Source organism: Xyrauchen texanus, chromosome 35, assembly GCF_025860055.1.
Source record: "Xyrauchen texanus isolate HMW12.3.18 chromosome 35, RBS_HiC_50CHRs, whole genome shotgun sequence".
Taxonomy (NCBI): Eukaryota; Metazoa; Chordata; class Actinopteri; order Cypriniformes; family Catostomidae; genus Xyrauchen; species Xyrauchen texanus.
The window spans coordinates 27,354,991-27,368,950 of NC_068310.1; the positions used below are offsets into that span (position 1 = coordinate 27,354,991).

Here is a 13,960-nt window from a genome sequence, read left to right on the forward strand (position 1 = left end):
GAGAGGCAGATCGATTATCTGGAGTCATTGGAGAGGGAATTACCTGCTAATTCGCTAGCGACCAAGATAGACTTGGAACACTTTTGGGAAAAACTGGAGGATTTGGAGAATCAGAATTGGCAAAACAACGTCCAAATTTTTGGAAATCCTGAGCATGAAGAAGGCAGAAATATGGTGAAATTCCTAGATGAGCTCTTTCCATGTCTGCTCGACATAACAAGCCACAAGCTGAAAATCGAGTGAGCTCAAAGGGTCCCAGCTTGCAGATCGGCTGAGGGACAGGCCTGATCAATTCTGGCCAAATTTCTGAGATCATCCGCTAAAGATCTTGTGTTTTGCGATGCAAGGAGCAAAGGAAAGCTTTCTTGGAAGAATCTCAACATTTGCTTGTTCCCAGAATTTGTGGATTTGACGAGAGAAATGTGATTGATTCAAGGAATGCAAGAAACTCTTACATCAACTGAAGATCGCCTTTGCTCTGATATTCCCGGCCAACATGAGAATAGATTCTAAGGATGGCCGCAAAATATTTATATGCCCACAGCAAGCACTGTCTTTCATAGAGACAATGGGGTGAGGAAGTCATGGTGTGTTTCTCATGTGGCCCCCAAGTGAGCTCATCTCACTGAGCATACACTTGACAGTCTGAGGAATCTGGGTGCCATTTTTGTTTATTTTTGTGCTGGTTCCACCTAACAGCTGGAGTTTGTTTAATGGAATAACACTCCTTCAGGACAATATGTGGACAATATTGTGTTTATGCCTCTTTATTGGCTGGAGTTTGTTTTGTGGAGTATTTTTTGCAGGACATTGGAAGGATTAGGGCATCTGCTGCACTTATAAAGCAGCCAGCTCACTGAACATTTGTTTGACTGTCTGAGGAAACTGAATGGATTTATTTAAAAAATAGATATTTTCTATTTAATTTATTATGTGCTGGTTGTGCTAGCGGCTGGAATTTGTTTTGTGGAGGAATACACCTTCGAGACAGTTTTGTGAATGAATCTACAGTACACATTCTTTGTGTTTATCCTGCCTATTGGCTGGAGTTTGTTTTATCGATTATTTTCTGTTATATAATTGTGCCTCTCAAAATTTGTACAGAAGCACAGGACTTGAGCAATCCGACGGCAAAGTTGATGCAGGGGCTCTCGTAAGCGTCCATGGACTTTTTGAATTTAGAGGGATGGACGCCGGTTGGAAATGTACAACGTGCGCATTAGCATCGCCAATGTTTTTCTTTTTTCTGTTTGTTTGGTTCTGGGGGAAGTTTGGGGTCTGACTGTGGCACTAATGTTGGAATGTGGTCTTTATAATTTTATTTTTGACACAATCTATTTTTTCTAATATGTCAAAATGTCAAATGCTAATATAAGTGGATTGTCTTTCTCCGCGTGGAATGTGAACGGTCTGGGGCACCCCACAAAAAGAAGGAAGGTTATTTCTTTTCTTAAATGTGAGAAATATGATATAGTGTTTCTTCAATAAACACATCTTTCCCCACAGGAAGCTGAAAATTTTAGGAAGATATGGGGTGGACATGCTTTCTTTATTGCTGGCTCAAGTAAGAGCAGGTGCGCTTCATTACATTTATCTATGATTGGGAAGGTTAATGTTATTTAAATGAATTGTATTCCAAAATTCAACTACCTGCTACAATCTCTCCCTGTAGATGTCATCCTCTCTTATTTCAAGCAATTTGAGGGCATAAAGAAGTCCTTCATTTGGAATGGTGAACGTTCCTGATTATATTTCAACAAATTACATAGGCCGATTGACAAAGGTGGGCTAGGCCTACCCAAGATTTTGTTTTATTATTTTGCATTCGGTTCATTGGTCACTTACTCCTGAGAGAGCCCCTCCCTGGTTTCGTATTGAACAGGAAGTACTTGCCCCTATTTCGGCATTGCAAAGCCTTTCTATCCAACTAACCGGAGAAGTTAAGTCACACTCCGTTATATCCCATTTGCACGTGGTTTGGACAAAAGTGTCCAGAGTGTTTAATTCAGACATTTATTTAAATGTTGCCTCAAACATATGGCTGAACCCTACATTACGTATTAATAAGTCCCCTTTCTGCTGGTCAGAGTGGATTGTGAGGAATGTTACTACACTTGGTGACTTGTATGAGAGTGGAATATTGAGATCTTTTGAGAAATTGTTTCATCATTTTGGGATTTCCAGATCTCAGTTCTTTAGGTATTTACAGCTGCACCACCTGCTCTGTACTGTTTTTTGGAGTAGCATACACCCCTCCCCCCCCAAAGCGGCAGATACTCTGGGTGAGGTGAATACTGCATTTGGAAAAGGTCAAGAGGCATCAGTGTATTACTCCCTGCTAATTCAGAGTTTGGGAGACGGAGCTTTAAATTCAATCAAGAGATTATGGGAGAAAGATTTGAACTTGTTTTTGGAGGAAGGAGTGTGGGCTAGGATTCTAAGAAATGTCAAGTCTGCATTTAGAGATGATAGGGTTTGCCTTATGCAATTTTACATAGATTATATAGGCTTGGTCTTAAAACAAACCCACCTGCTGTCGATGCCAGTCAGAAGTTGGAGACACAACCCATGTCTTTTGTGGGTGTCTTAAAAACCAAGATATTTGGTTGAAGGTTCAGAGTTATTTGTGTGACATTTTGGGCACTCATATTTTACTTTGCCCCAGACTTTGTATTTTGGGCGATGGAGCAGTCATTGGGGGACACATATATAAAAAATTGATTTCTGACTAGTATTATGATTTGCAAACAAATTATTTTAAGGGGTTGGAAGTCGAACAGAGCGCCATCATTTCCATAGTGGTGTGCAGAGATGGGGAAGGTGGCAGCTTTTGAGGAGGTGGAAGGTAGGAGGCTGGGGTTTGGGGAGTTTTTCAGAAAGTGGGTTAGGTATTTGGCAGTTTTGGGGGATTCTCGATGAAAGGATGGGAGAGAGAAGATTAGTAAAATTCTGTATGTTTATTATATAGTTTATTTATTTAAAAATTAGTATAATTTTTTTGGTTAGTTAGTTTGAGTGTGTATTATAAGGGTGTGGTTGGTGTTTGGGGAGGGATATTAGTGGGAGTTAAAAGTTAAATGTTGATTTGGTGTGTATGTGTTGTGTTTTTCTCTGTTGGGATTTTTCTTTGAATCAATAAAAAAATGTTAATTACAAAAAAGTACTTTGAAAGAGTGTGCGCTGATTCTCTCAGCCAGAATAATCACACATAAGTGTGAAAACTGATGCACAGTATCAAATACACAGAATGTATGATAGTACTAACTGTAGAGAGCACATCAATATGATGACAAACCAAATCCCCAACATTTAGAGGCAATTTTGAAATCCCAGCCGTACGCATTTTTCAGGTCTGAACCCTATTTTACGTTATTTGTTTGCTTGTTTGTTTGTCATTGCATCACCAGTGCCATAGCCTCGGCTACAAGTACCGAGTCCTAAAGGCTCGAGTCCGAGTAAAAATGCCATGACAAGTCCAAGTCCATTAAAATTGAACTCATGACTTGGACTCGAGCCCGAACTTGAGTACCCCAACTCTAACCACTTGTCTATTCACTAACCCTACACCGTAAAAATAATCCTGTTGTTTTTACAAAAAAACAAAACAAAAAAACTGTTGTTGCCAGAATAATTATGTAAAACAAATACAGTAAACATTTAAACAACTTTACAGAACAACCTGTACATTTTACAGTTTAATTCTGTTGTAATTTTATTTTTAAATAAGTTATTGTTAATCACCCTAAAAAATTACAGAAGTGCACATGATGACATGAAGTTCATCAATCGTGGCTCTTCCAGGAGCAAACACCAATAAATGTAGAGACAGTCACCATCAGGGTACACATGTGAGATTTAAATAATGCAGCAAACATGAACTAAACATCAAATATAAAACAGAACACCCCAGTGTATGTAACTGATATTAAAAATAAGAAGAAACATAATTATTCCCATAAAATATAATGAATTATGATGGGCCATACAGGGAATTGTGGGAACACGATTATTGTTTTTCACTGTAATTTTAATAATTTACTCCCTTTTTAAACAATGTATATTTTTAACAAATGTTTTATTCTAAAAAGTACTATATGTTCTTATATTATAATATATTAAAATTTTACAGTTATACTCAATCAATTAACATTTTTTCCCCTTAGCATTTTTACAGTCTTTTACCGTAAAAAATACAGACATTTATTACAGTGTATATAAAAGCCCATGGACAACCAATAATTCTTGATTAGTCAGGGGGGGATTATAGCATTACTATATTTCACTTAGGACAACTCTCGGAAATAGACTAAAGATTTGTATTGACGGTAATGACAGTGGAGAAGAAGTGGTCTTGATGGACTAGTTCTGCTTCATGCATGCTGCTGCTGTTTGACATGAGTCAATATGCTGCTGCTGTTGGCACGGAAACATGATGCTGCAGAGACAGAAGGAACATGCTGCTGCTAAAGTACAAACATCAAGAAAAAGCACCCATAAAGCTGATCTAGGCAGGTGGTACCGGGGAGGCGGATGGAGAACGCTACACATAATGGTGCAGCTGTATCTGATTCCCTGTGTTCTGCATGAGGTGAGCTCCATTTATACATATTTTGACTAGAGGGAAAAGCTTCTGATTGGGTGCGTAGAGAGAGGTGTGTCTGTTCAACCTGTCAGCCCATGACGTGTAGATTTTCCCTAGAGTTTCCTTTTAATTATCATGACCTTAAAGAAATATTCCGGGATCAATAAAACTTAAGCTCAATCAACATTATTTGTGGCATAATGTTAATTACAATAAAAAATAATTTTTAAATCCCCAGTTTTCTTAAAAAAAAAAAAAGGGGTACAGTGAGGCACTTACAATGGAAGTGAATGGGGCCAATCCGTAAATATTAAAATACTCACTGTTTCAAAATTATAGCCACAAGACTTAAACACTATGTGTGTTAACAGTTAACAAACTTATTCTGTCTAGTTATATCCAATTTTACAACTTTGTTACCTAATGCCATAAACCCTGAAATTCTCAAAAATGACAATTTAAATTGAATTTACTTTACAGCTCAAATAATATACAAGATTTAACAGAAGAATGAATGTCAATGCTTTGAAAAATTCATAAGCTTCACATTTCTGCCTTTAAACCCTCTAAAAATGGGCCAAATTCACTTCCGTTGTAAATGCCTCACTGTAACTTCGACGTTTTTTAAAAAGTAATTAACATTATGCCACGAATGCTGTCGATTGAGCTTAACTTGTATTGGACCTGTAAAATCCCTTTAAACTATTTCATACCTCAACACCACTGTCATCATGTAGCGTAGACCTAAAACTGTCTTCATACTGTAATATCTTCTAAAAATATATATAATAATAAGTCACTTGCTGCAGTGACCAACAGGTGGCTCTACTGAGCCAACAAATACATTCAACCTGACATGCAATCAATACATTTGCTTATATAGTCAAGTTTAAAGTAAATAAAAAATGACTTGAAACTTTAATGAATTAAAACAATGTGAAAACAAGCCTTTTCTTAAGTTTTCTCCTTTTATTATTTTTACAGCAGAGAGAATATAAAGCATTCAGAAAACATCTTTCATATTTTAAGGGCAATTCAAAACATTTTGCATGGCTTCAGCAGCTGAATTCTCTTTTTTTAACATATCCACCGATTCAGTGTCTCTTTAACATGCACATTTACAAAAATAAATTGTTTAAACCAGGGGAGGGAAGAAAAACAGACATTTAAAAAAGAAAAGGAAAAGGGGCAGAACTCAGTAGGGGTACTTGGAAGGGAGAGGGCTACATAACTGGAAAAGACAGAGAGAAAGACAGCAAGAGAGGAGATGAAAGTAGATCTAACACTAGTTTAACATGCAAAGTGTAGAGCCCTAAGTGTAGCTTGTAATAAAAGCAGGACCACTATTTTCTGTGTTTGAGAGGGATGAAAACGTGCAGTTCCATGAAGGGTGTTATATAAGCACTGTCCTTAAACTACTGCATTCTAATCTCACAATACTGCCATTTGCATGAGAGTAAATCAGCTACGAATATCCAACAGGTCACTGTCCTCATTAAGTCTACAGTTCTCCACTTCAGGAATTGCTTATTGCTCAGTGTCCACTAGTGGTAAAACTTGGTGGGCCCTGTTTTCCCTGTGTCTACCTTTCTAAAAAATGGTAAGCAGTAAAAAGAAAAGGAGCAAAGCCAGTCTCTCTAGGAAGTTGGTGATGTGATAGAAAAACAAAAATGAAGAGGTATCTGTGATACAATTAAAGTAGAACTCTCAAAATGAACCCGTATGCAACCAAATGAGGTTATTGTCTGGTAATTATAAACTACATCTATTCTTCTTATTAAAACGCATATCTATGGCTATCATAATGGTTAGATGTGAGCAGCACTTCATTTCATTATTGTGATACAGTATATCCACGGCAGTGTGTTTATACAGTTAATACAGAATGTGACACATTTATACGGACCTATTCCATTTTAATGGACTTGAGCACTCTTACAACACCAATGCCACTCTGTTTCAGGGGCAATGGAAGTTTCTTCTGTATGTCAACTCAGCTCACATAGTTGATTTAAAAAAAAAAAAAAAAGCATGACATATTCAGAATCACAGTCATTTGATCAGGATGGACTGGCTCATTTCCCAATAAGTAGCAGCTAATTCTCAAGTTACCTGCTCCACTTCCCTTTCTCCGGTTTGGCACCTGAGTTAAGTTACAAAAGTGAACTCGACAGTGAGCGGCGAGATTCACACCCGAGGTTTCAACTGTACTAGTGCCATGGACACTTTAACGTGGATATGGAAACAGTTCTGTGGTGTGTTTGAGGTACACGTTTTGACCTGTTTTTTTTGTTTGTGGTTATGATGTTGTAGAAATAAAATGTCAATGGAGTAAAGTGGAGTGAAACTGAATTCAATCCCTATTACGAATAAAAAAAAAATTAAAAAAATGATTCATGACGGCCCTGTAAGTACGAGTACTGATGATTTTGTACTGCAAGTTGTGTCTGCTGTCCATTTAGAAGCCCTCATTCTTAAGAAGTTCTGCAAACCATGAAACCATCTGCTTTACAGAACGCATTTCTTCAACAAGTCTACCTGACTACCAAATCTACAAAAATAAGCATGCTTTGGGTGGTTTAGCCACCTGGTTATCTATGTTACCCATGCAAGCATAATAAGACTCAAGTTGCCGCCACAGTGCATCAGCTGACAACTTAAAACTGCTACCGGAATGATGAATGCAAGGCAAGAAACACAGGACTAAAATCTGCAGTCCTTGTGGGTTCATCTGGCAGTTCCGATAGAGGACATGAGCTATGACAAACCCATCAATTCTTGGTGCATTAAAATGAAACAGGTTTACTTGAGCAGGTATGGACAAAAAACCCCAAGGAAAACAAGTTAAATAATGGAATTTCAGCATGAAGCAAAATGGACGTAATTGACTTCTTGCTAATGCCAGTTATTCCCTTATAAACCGTACATGCAGACACACTGCTCGCTGGAATTAGAACATGATCAGGCACTTCCAACGCATTTTAACAATTGAACATGAGGGGAAATTGAACTGGAACTTTTCAGGTCTCATAACACACATATTCATATATTTACTAATTTCTTTGCGAATATGTAATCATTTTCAAAAGCCACCGCAACACTGGCAAAATGTATTGATCTTGGAGGTCATCGGCCACTCGATGGCAACGTATTTATAACCAAAAGAATCCAGTTTACATGCATAACAGGAAATCTCTTCTCTTGTTGTTCATTTAGTGTAGAAGTGTAGCTTCAGCATCTTTGTTTTAGCTTACTGTATGTGAGAAAGATAAACTGTTTACTCTAGGTCTTAACTGTCAGCTTAAAAGGTTTTGTGCACATCTTGTTGAAAAATAAATAAATAAATCAAACCTTTGCACTTAAAGCTGGAGTTAGTGCCACTATTTCTGAAGAACCCATACATACCAAAAAACTAAATCTAATCTCATTGACATTACAAAAGTACTGACAATAATTAAAAAAAAAAAATATAAAATAAATAAATAAATAAATAAATAAATACAAAAACTAAATGGGATATGTGAGAAACTTAAAAATCCTTTTTGAAATACACCATGACCTGAGACCCTTTCTGTGTTGACTGGTTATGCCATTGAATGGAGGTGAATTTGATCACATTGTTCCACATGATTATCAGTTCAGAAAGCGTCCTGTGTTAAGCAGTAGCATTCACTTTACTTGGCATCATTGGCAAAACGATTCTTGGTAGCCCCGAAAACAAACAAACAAACAAATGTAAACATAACCTTTTTGCCTAATGATAATTTACCTCGTAAATACAGTATTTTTCATAATCGCAGGAAAGTCATGCTTCAGCAAAATGTTCTTCTCAAGAACAGTCAAAGGAAAATAAAATACTCTTATAGTGTACTTGAATGGCTTGAATAGCCACTAATGCTTCTTTTTTGTATTTTTGTTCATCCTGTCATGCACATACAGCAGCTTGTCTTTATCCCAGGTATTTACACTATGTACAAACAATACAACCATACTTCTTAGGCATTCAAAGAAAACTATACAAATATTCAGATTTTGATGCTAATCTGTTTTGATCCCTTTTGATGAGTAAAATAATATATTTCTAAGATACAATCCCACTCATGTACCAGCAAACCACATTATGTACAGGAACCGCACAGTTGTCAAAAATATGGATTTGTCTTACTCCGGCCATGGGATTTCTTCAAAGTATGTGAAAGATATCAAGGCAATGCATGTAATTGTCATTTTAAAGGCTTGAAAAGACCTCTGAAGTTATTTTTTAGCCAAACAAAAGCTTCACCGATGACCATTACAAGCCTGAAAGTATTCGGTAAAGGAACAAAGAAGCCTATAACTAACTTGCCAATTGTAAATTATGGGCAGAGGTAATGGTGTCTTTTGGTGTCTCCAGTACATAATTTGGAGTTTGAAACAATATGAACAAAAAGACAGTGGCTTAGTTTCAAGTAAGACAAGATCTGCCTAGAGCAATCCACCACACTGTACTTTTCTTTACTCGATAACATTGGGCTTAGCACAGGCTAACAAATGGAATTAAGCTTTAGAGGTGATGTTGATTTTGACCATATAATTCATTGGAGATACAGTAATGTGGAATAAATCAATGGATGATATCATCAGTTTGAAAGTAGTTCATGATTTTATGCACATATGCAATGTTAGCAAAATAAAATTTGAATTTGACACATCACACCTGCAAATTTCCCTCTTACATTCATTAGCTGCCCATTCCCCTTGTAGCTAGGAGAGGACGGGTGACCATAATGGACAGACTGGAAGATGTTTGTGATTAATTTGTCTGGCTGTGAATTAAAGCTTAATTGTACAAAAATCAATCAATTAATTATTCACCATTTTTGGTAACAATTTTACCCATTAAACGTATAATTTCATCTATTTTTTCAAAACTATGTAATACACTTGTAACAGGCCCGGCCATGTTTCTGTGTCGACTCCATATTTGTCACCATCTTTCTATCTTCTTTCAATGAGCCACTGAAGAGTAGGACTTTGTCTGTCCAATTCAGCATTCTTTCCCTTTTTCAAACATAAACACTCCTCCAAAATGACAAATCAATCCTTTAAAAAGTGCAAAAAATGCCACTGAAGCAAATGTAGTTCCTCCAAAAACAACATCTTTTATGTCTGTTTTGCTCCACAGAGTTTGGCTCTTTCCCTCATAAAAGATAGAAGGAATAAAGAGATATGAAAAAAATGATGTTGTATAGTAGCAGTTGTAGAATTATCAGTCATATTAAGAGTTGCAGTGTTCTTGCTATTTTTTTCCTCTTTTAAAACGTCTCAGGTTGAAACAGAAAAATTGAAAAGAAGAGTCTGGAGAGTAATGTCACATTGTGAGGGGGCTCTTCTGAACGCTCTCATGTTCCCTGGCCTTTCTCAATTCTCTCACTCTGAAAAAGACCAGACAGGCATTTAGGATCAGGGGAAGCATCTCATGTCCTTTTTACCATTTATCTTTTTAGCAGAGAAGACCAAGCCCTAGTTAAAAAAAAAAAAAAAACAGTTGTGCAAGGACAGTTTTCCACGACAGATCCTACAGACATTGTTTTGAGTATTTAAGGTATCTGTTCAATAAACTTGAATTGTTTTCAAATGCCCACGTTGTTTCAGCATTTGACCTGCTGACGTTCAGGTAAACTTCAGGAAATCCCTTTAAATCCTTTAAAATATTCAAAAATGCGTTTAGTAATATGGCACTGCACAGCAAAAATAATTTTCTTATTATCATATCAGACTTACTATTCAGTATCTTTGCCTTATTTTCAAGCAAAAAATATTTAAACATTCTTAAAACAAGATAGAGTGCATTTACTTGACAAGCAAAATAACAAGATATTAACAGTTTTCAGAGAAATCTAAAAAAAATCTGTAAAGTTTATACTTAAAACAAGAAAAAACTATTTGCCAAAGTGGTAAGAAAAATGAGCTTACTTCAAAAGAAAAAACATTTCTCACCCCATTGGCATTTCTCACCCCTAGTTTTTGAATTTGGTTAGATTGTATATCCTGTGTGCAGTGTGGTTTAATTACATCTTTCTTTAGAACTGGTATATTTTATAGCTTTATAGTCATTGATATATAATTTCTACAATTAACACAAAGCAGCCTGTACTGTTCTTGCTGGGCTGTGAAGGTAAGTTCTTTGCAAATCTTCACTGGATGATTTGCCCCATTTTCCTATTTGCCTCACATTGTAAGTTACTTTGCTAAGTAGATATATAGGACAAAAATCTTAAAATAGTTTGCATTTCATTTAATAAATAAATTTGGTCTGAAACCCTGAAAGCTTTTCATCTTGTCATCTTTGACAAGACACTAAGGCTGTCTGCTCAATCTTCTGACAATATGTGCTCTCTCCTGAACTCCTTCAAACCGCTTAGAAAATGTTAATTCAGGTGACGTTTAAGTGTGGAGGCATTTATGTTTTGTTCTACACTAAATGAATGCATTATCTAAAATCAAACAATTGTGAGATAAAGGGAGAAACAAGAACAGAAATATCCATGTATAGAGAGCGTCAGTTCCCACTGCAGCATGTGCAATAAAAAAGGCTTGAGCAAGAAGAACTAGTCAGAACCAAAACACACAGCCAGAGAGGGAGCCAGTTTACACTGGACTCGCATTCTCCCCACTCAAGTCACATTTCTCCCAGCATGCCTCATGGTCAAAGAGCAAGACCCATCATCGTCATCATCATCATCATCATGCAACATACACTAGTTAACATCAAACAACCTTCAGTTCTTCCGTTCATCCTTTCCTTTTCGCAAACAAAAGATGTAAAGAAAACTTAAACAGTTTATACAGGAGAAAAAGGTGCTTGTTTAATGTGGTATCACAGTAGTTAGTGTATAGCAAGACACAACCATATCCTCAGGCCGATCATATTTTGAGGCCTTTGATCTCAGTCATCCGTGCTTCCAGTTGATAGCTGTCATGCAAGCAGGCATCAGGCAACATTGATGAAGAGCAAGAGGGGATGGGGGGTCTTTGTATGGGAGTGAGACGAGCAAGAAAGGGAGAGAGACAGAAAAAAGGGAGACATACTCAATCGCTGAGGCTGCACTCACCCGCTTGAATAGTCTATTATCCATCAAGGGGCTTAGCGTTAACAGCAAAACAACACCAGACAGCTATTAGCACACAGCAGATATTATAATGGAAAAAGGGCAAGGAAAAGGAGCCAAATGAAGGGAGGAGAAGGGAAGGAAGGGAGGGTCACTACTAAGAAATCATGTCGACCGCTCACTATCTCACTCACTCATAATTAATGAACGATACATTTGAAGAAGAAAACAGAAAGAATTAGAGTCGCTATCCCATAGTAACTAAATTATATTGTTTCACACCTCTGTAACAAAAACAGCAAACTAACTAGCCCTGCAAAGGCAAACTGCAGTAATTACACAATGTATCAAAACTGAGTTACAACCGAAATCAGGTCTCTTAGACTGACCTTTGCTGAGACAGATGGGTTTGGCTCAACTACAGTATGTTCAGATTTCGAGTGAGACAGGTGGCAAATTTGGTATGACTACTGCGTTTTGGCTTTGTAGGGCAGTATAGCCACTCTGATGAAGTGCATCTGGAAACCAAACATGTATTTGTATCAGGGGGTGTTTCAGGTAGAAGGTCAATGGCTTGGCCAGTAGGGGTGATGCGGCAGAGGCAGAATACCTGTGGCGGCAGCGACGGAGAAACCTCATGATCTTGCGGGCGGCCTGATCCTGCCTCTTGGTGAGCAGACTGCTTCTGAAACAGAAACATCACCATCAATCTTGTACGATTCAGTGCATTTAATTTTGCACATTACATCTTGTACATTAACTAAATGTCTTGTAGGGCAAAGCTCAGAACAGTATGCCACCCAGAATACATTCATAATAGGTACTGGCTTACTACGGTACATCAAACACAAGTTGAAGTGAAATAATTTTGGATGACTTTATGAGGGAGCTATTTATCTCAGCAATAAATTGGAGTGCTGAGGTAGCACAATATTTCAGAACACAAAGAAGTTATACCCCTTTAAGGTAAGACTGTTCACTCATCTTGGTAACAATCTTTGGTCGGATCTTTTATAAAGGAAATAGGCATACAAGTACAGCTTCTATCTGCTTGAATGGGGAAAGACCAATTTTTTTTTTTGTCATGATTACGTTTCAAAAACATATTTTTAAATCAGCAATACAATCTGACAAACAATGGTATCATAAATTTGATGTATTTAGCTCAAAACATGCTAAAAAATTTTTTACAGGCTGTTTCAGTGCATGTGTTTTCTAGATTAAATAAAATCCAGCAAAAAAGTGATTAGCTCTTTAACTTTATTCTGACAATACAGCTGCCACATTGAGTATTACAATTTTGCCCATACATTTTTCTATGCGATTTCTCCTTCCCCTTATAATGTTTCTGGTTACAGGTGTGAGGTACCTGAGTTTGTGCTGGACCAAGGCAGCAGTAGCCACTCGGTGGTGAGGCCTCAGCCGACCAAACTCTCTGTAGCTGCGGTAGCATTGTTGGATTAGCATGGCCGCCCGCCGACTCTGCTGGAACTTCTTCTGCTCGTGGTAACTGCGGAACTTACTCTGGATAAGGATGGCGGCCTGCGTCATCTTCTTATAAAGTGCATACTGACACATACACACAAACAGAAGACAATTAAGAAAGAATACTTGTTACCTATTTGACTTTTCTTGCTATTCAAGGGATAGTTCACAAAAAAGAAGAAAAAGGAACTTTTTAAGCTTTTTTAATTTTATTTATTTAATCTAATAATCATTAGGGATGTCCCGATACAATTGTTTTGGAGAATGAGTATGAGAACTCACCAATACTGATACCTGTTTTTTGTTTTGTTTTTTTGTTTTAAATTCCATTTCAACAGTACATTTTAATTTTATCACCAAATAATCACTAAATCAATTAATTAATTCAAACTTAACTCAAATGAAAATAGAACAATACATTTTTAAACTTAATGTTGTATTATTTATTTCAAACAAAGTGCTTTTATACAGATACTCATAGCACAATCATAACAAAACATCAAAGATTATTATTATTACTATTATTATTATTATAAGTAATAGTATTAACAGTGAATATTACATAACTACACAGAAGTGATATAATTCTGTCATACTTTTTTCATTTGAAATTTAGCTTTATTTTGGTGGAAGCTTTTATTTTGGATTGAAGGCCCTTCCGTTTCTGTGTTTTGACGGTAGCTTCTCACTTCTGGAAAAAAACACTTCCTTCTCACTTCGCTACGTAATCCAATGATTATTAAACCGTAAAAGGCTGCTATATAATTGAATAAATATGTAGTTTATATGTGCCTAGCGCTAC

At 36.8% G+C, this 13,960-nt stretch overlaps 1 protein-coding gene across 8 annotated transcripts in view; it reads right to left on the minus strand.

The window, feature by feature from the left end:
- Nucleotides 1-5,550: 5,550 nt before the first annotated feature.
- LOC127628420 (calmodulin-binding transcription activator 1-like) overlaps nt 5,551-13,960 on the minus strand; it is a 588,851-nt gene continuing 580,441 nt past the window's right edge. For 3 of the 8 annotated variants that reach the window (XM_052105154.1, XM_052105148.1, XM_052105153.1), the window contains 4 exons: nt 13,043-13,242; nt 12,284-12,358; nt 11,677-11,707; nt 5,551-9,996 (listed from right to left, as the gene is read on the minus strand). In XM_052105154.1, the coding sequence (XP_051961114.1) occupies nt 9,964-9,996; nt 11,677-11,707; nt 12,284-12,358; nt 13,043-13,242 (339 nt within the window). In that variant the 3' untranslated portion in view covers nt 5,551-9,963. The remainder of the gene's footprint in view (nt 9,997-11,676; nt 11,708-12,283; nt 12,359-13,042; nt 13,243-13,960) is intronic. The other 5 variants (XM_052105152.1, XM_052105149.1, XM_052105156.1 and 2 more) reach the window with 3 other exon arrangements.